The sequence below is a fragment of the Priapulus caudatus genome, unplaced genomic scaffold (assembly GCF_000485595.1).
Source record: "Priapulus caudatus unplaced genomic scaffold, Priapulus_caudatus-5.0.1 Scaffold1317, whole genome shotgun sequence".
In the NCBI taxonomy this organism is placed as follows: Eukaryota; Metazoa; Priapulida; class Priapulimorpha; order Priapulimorphida; family Priapulidae; genus Priapulus; species Priapulus caudatus.
In genome coordinates this window covers 57,092-61,387 of record NW_014578378.1, presented here as the reverse complement: position 1 = coordinate 61,387, position 4,296 = coordinate 57,092, and the positions used below count along the sequence as shown (strand labels likewise).

General features: G+C 49.2%; 1 protein-coding gene across 1 annotated transcript in view; it reads left to right on the top strand.

The window, feature by feature from the left end:
- LOC106816223 (histone deacetylase 6-like) overlaps positions 1 to 4,296 on the top strand; it is a 33,630-nt gene that overhangs the window by 12,152 nt on the left and 17,182 nt on the right. Inside the window, exons 12-20 of the mRNA XM_014820804.1 lie at positions 114 to 179; positions 343 to 402; positions 774 to 863; positions 1,128 to 1,234; positions 2,273 to 2,377; positions 2,687 to 2,842; positions 2,994 to 3,047; positions 3,611 to 3,698; positions 4,049 to 4,089. Coding sequence (XP_014676290.1) covers positions 114 to 179; positions 343 to 402; positions 774 to 863; positions 1,128 to 1,234; positions 2,273 to 2,377; positions 2,687 to 2,842; positions 2,994 to 3,047; positions 3,611 to 3,698; positions 4,049 to 4,089 — 767 coding nt within the window. The remainder of the gene's footprint in view (positions 1 to 113; positions 180 to 342; positions 403 to 773; positions 864 to 1,127; positions 1,235 to 2,272; positions 2,378 to 2,686; positions 2,843 to 2,993; positions 3,048 to 3,610; positions 3,699 to 4,048; positions 4,090 to 4,296) is intronic.

Genomic DNA, 4,296 nt, shown 5'->3' with positions numbered 1-4,296 from the left:
CAGTGGCACATATTTCCCCACACTTACAAGACATAGTTTGTAGCACAGACGTGACGTAGTGTAAGTTGTTTCTATGCATGCACGTGTAATCGTCATTGCGTGCTGTATTACAGACGGGCATGGGCAACAGCGAATACATTGCAATATTCAACAACATCCTGATGCCTATTGCATATGAGGTAAGCACCATCTCTGTATACACGATGGCTTTGAAATGATTATTATGGATATGCTATTAAATAAATAGCCGTTGAACCGTAACGACTGTTTCTAATCGAGGTTATCACATTTTTTCGCATGCGCTGCAAATCCTAACTAGCTTCGGATGTTCTGATGTTTCAGTTTTCTCCCGATCTCGTCATAGTCTCGTCGGGTTACGACGCTGCGCTGGGCTGCCCTGAGGTATCGTACGCTGCACCGGCAGGGGGCGCTGTTAGTTGTAGCGACTACCCGCTGCTGGCTCTTTATTTGTCACAGCCCTTGTTACAATTATATATTTTATTTTATTCCTTTTCCCCTCTCTGTTTTGTACACACTATGATACTAAGATATTCTCGGACATCGTCACAGTTCTACTTGTATATAAATAATGCTATAATAATGACTAAAATAATAACGATATTTTGGATAGTCATGCGATTCCTTTTCCGCTAGGCTATTAGTGGACCACCATTTGTCAATAAATGATCTCGATCGGATATACAAGTTAGGCGTTGTTGCGGTAGTCGGGTTGAGTTCGATCGTAACATATCTGTCGTCCGCTCCTCGCTCAGGGTGAGATGAAGGTCACGCCGGCATGCTACGCACATCTCGTCAACATGCTGTCGACGTTAGCTGAGGGTCGGCTGTGCGTCTACCTGGAGGTAGGTTCGTCGTACCGCGCACAGGTGACAGCGCGGTCGGGTCAGAATCTTCCCTTTTCTCCCGTTCTCGTCCGTCTTCAGTCGTTCAGAGTTCTCCTGTCTACTGCGGAGCGAAATCTTGTGCGAAGCACGTCGTTGTGTTCTGTCCTCGGCCCGGTTACGATTACTAGTCGTTGATGTCAGTTTGCACTGTTAGTTAATATAATTATAATAATTATTATTGTTATTATTATTATTATTAAAATGGCATATTTCTAACCGTAGGGAGGATATTGTGTCACGTCGCTGTCGCACTCGGTCGCCATGACAGTGAGGGCGCTACTAGGCGATCCCTGCCCGCCGATTGGTCCGTTGGAACCTCCCGACAGCAGGTTAGTCGTCTGCGTTGCCCCGCATTGGCCGATTGTCTTGCTGTTCGTTAGTCTTCACGAAAAGTTTGCGGCCAAAACAAACAATTTGATCTGTTTTTATACCCCCGCCAACGAAGTTAGGGGGGGTGGTATATAGGATTCACCCTGTCTGTCTGTCTGTCTGTCTGTCTGTCTGTCTGTCCGACACCAACCTTGTGCGCAGATCTCCTCGAAAAGTACTGGACCGATTTCAACCATATTTGGTACACATCATGAGTACACAAGGTAGTTGTGCACCTGCGATGCATTTTTTCCGTCCGACATTTTCGGAAAGAGTTATGGCGGTTTTTCGTAAATAAACCCATTTTGTTATATATGACATGCTGAGGCCAACTAGTGGATTATTTCATACATAACTGCCCACCCACTTCATACAAAACCACTAGCATAACAACGCACGCATTCCAAGCTCTGTATAAAAACGTTTCGATCGCCATCAGACTTTTTGCCTCGCAAACCCAGGATAAAAACCTATGCCCTGCCACTGCCGTCTACGCACGCATTCCAACCGCTGTATAAAAACGTCTATCGTCATACGACTTTTTGCCTCGCAACTCATTCGATGGTACTCATTTCTGCACGCGCTTCGAGATGCGCGGCACCAGTTATGCTCTCACAGATCACCACCACCATAACAGCTCGAAGCGGTGGTATTATTAGTCCCTCTCTGGGACAATCATTCTAGTTGCTGTGCTTGCTGGTGGCTGTGCTATAGAGAGAGAGAGAGAGAGGGGGGAGAGAGAGGGAGAGAGAGAAAGAGGGAGCAGTGAGAGAGAGAGAGAGAGGGGGGACCAGAATGGCGAGAAAGTGAGAGAGAGAGAGAGAGAGAGGGAACAATGGTGAGAAAGAGAGAGAGAGAGAACAATGGTGAGAAAGAGAGAGAGAGAGAGTGAGAGAGAGAGAGAGAGAGAGAGAGAGAGAGAGAGAGAGAGAGAGAGAGAGAGAGAGTGAGAGAGATCTTTTCCATGTCGGCTGACGTGTGTGTTTTTCGCGACGCAGCCTGCTGGAGGTCATGGAGCGACTGATCACGTTGCTGCGGCCGCACTGGAGATGCCTGCGCTTCCAGGGCGTCGACCGCGGCGCCACCTACACGCCGCCCGTCAAGTAAGTGCAGGTTGTCGGATGTGCACATGTGTCAGGTTCCATCGTATGAACAGGAAATTTCGCAAGAAATTCTCGGTGATTCCGTCGCTGGCGAAGTTCGGGGCATCGACGCTTTCGGCAGAGAAGTGAATCCGAGGAAAGTGGTCGATTGATTCGTTGTCCATCGCAAGCACCGCTGTCTCTCCGTGACCTTCCATGACCTTCCGTGACCCTCCGCTGCCCTGCGTTAACCTCCAAAACCTGTGACCTTTACTCGATGACTCATGACCCCGCGCGACGAGCGACCTGTGACGTTCTCTTGTTCCTCAGGCCGGACGGCGTGGAGTTTGCGGCGGACGAGCGTCGGCCGGCGCGCTACGACACGCGGGACGTGCACGAGGTGAGGAGCGAGGCGGAGACGCGCGCGTGGGACGCGAAGATCGCCGACGTCCTCCACCAGATGGTGCTGCGCAGGGCACCGCACAGGTAGGTGGCGCCGCCGGCGCGCGCGAGGCGTTAACATCGTTGGCGTGCTCCGTCGTACATTCTCCGTTCTGTGGCTCTGTCGTCGGGGATGCGTCCCGTGTTCGGGATGCTTCGTTGTCTGATCCCGTGTCGTCTGCTTGCTCTCCCGCAGGACGTGCCTTGTCTACGACAAGCAGATGATGCTGCACCGGAGCTACGCCGACCCGTAAGTTGTTGTCGTCGTCGTCGCCATGGCGATGCATCGCTGCCGTGGCGATTAGTGTAGGTTAGACTCCGCCACGATGTTGCAGTCAGGATGTCTGAGGTCTGAGGACGTCACGTACTCAAAAAAAGAAACGATCTTTCTTTCGACGTTTGTCTGAATTACGTGGATCACATTTGCCTGTGTTCTTGCCTGGCCGTTCACGCGAACAACTCGGGAACATTTGTCCAGGAACATTACTCTGCTTGATCGACGTAAATTACTGTCCTCCCCCATCATACACAATGGCTTCATGATGTGCAGATCGGCTACAGTTAGTAGAAGAAAACTCTGACAATGTACGTCCAAAAACCCGATTTATTGCGGGTTATCCGACAGTCATCATGTCATCAATAGTATCGGTAATATCGATCATAATACCAATATTACCAGCATCGTAACGAGACGCATTTGCATGCGAGGGTTATCCAATAGTTACCATATTATATTGATAGTATTATACTGATATAAGTATAATCGTAATGCCGACATTACCGGCGTCGTAACGAGACGCTTCCTTCCCGCAGCGGCCACCCGGAGAGTCCGGCGCGGATACAGAGGATCTTCGCACAGCACGAGGAGTGGGGGCTGCTCGAACGCTGCCTGCTGCTGCCGGTGAGTCACCGCGACGAAGAGGAGGCGCCCCCTGGCGGCGGTGGACGAGGGCACGCGAGTCGTGGTTTCCTGTCGAGTCAATACGAATAATTATGATGCTATTGTAATATATGTAATTGATTAATAATATCAGCAGTGTCACAATATAGGTGACACTATATTTTCTTACTCCTGATAATATCTGTATTATTATATGCTAATAATTGTGTCGAATTTTGCGAACGAGAATGTGGTCGTTTTGCGTTGCAATGGCGAGCAGCCGTATGACAATGTAGCATGAACATCTCTGTGAAATTGTCGTAATTCTATCAGCGTGTCATCGTTCTATTCTCCTCCTCTCATTCTTGCAGTCGAGAAAAGCCACGCCGGAGGAGCTAAAGTTGAAACATAGGTTCGTCTTATCGGTTGTATCTGCCACGCGACGCCGCGACAATACCAAACGCGTCTGTAAAGCATTCTAATGCCATTCGCGTGTTCTCGATTTTTTTGCGCGGTGTTTATTAAGCTAGCGTCTACTTCCACGAATGTTAGTGTAGCCGTACGGAATTGATTCATGTTATGATCGATGATTATTTATTGTCATCGATAAATTATATAT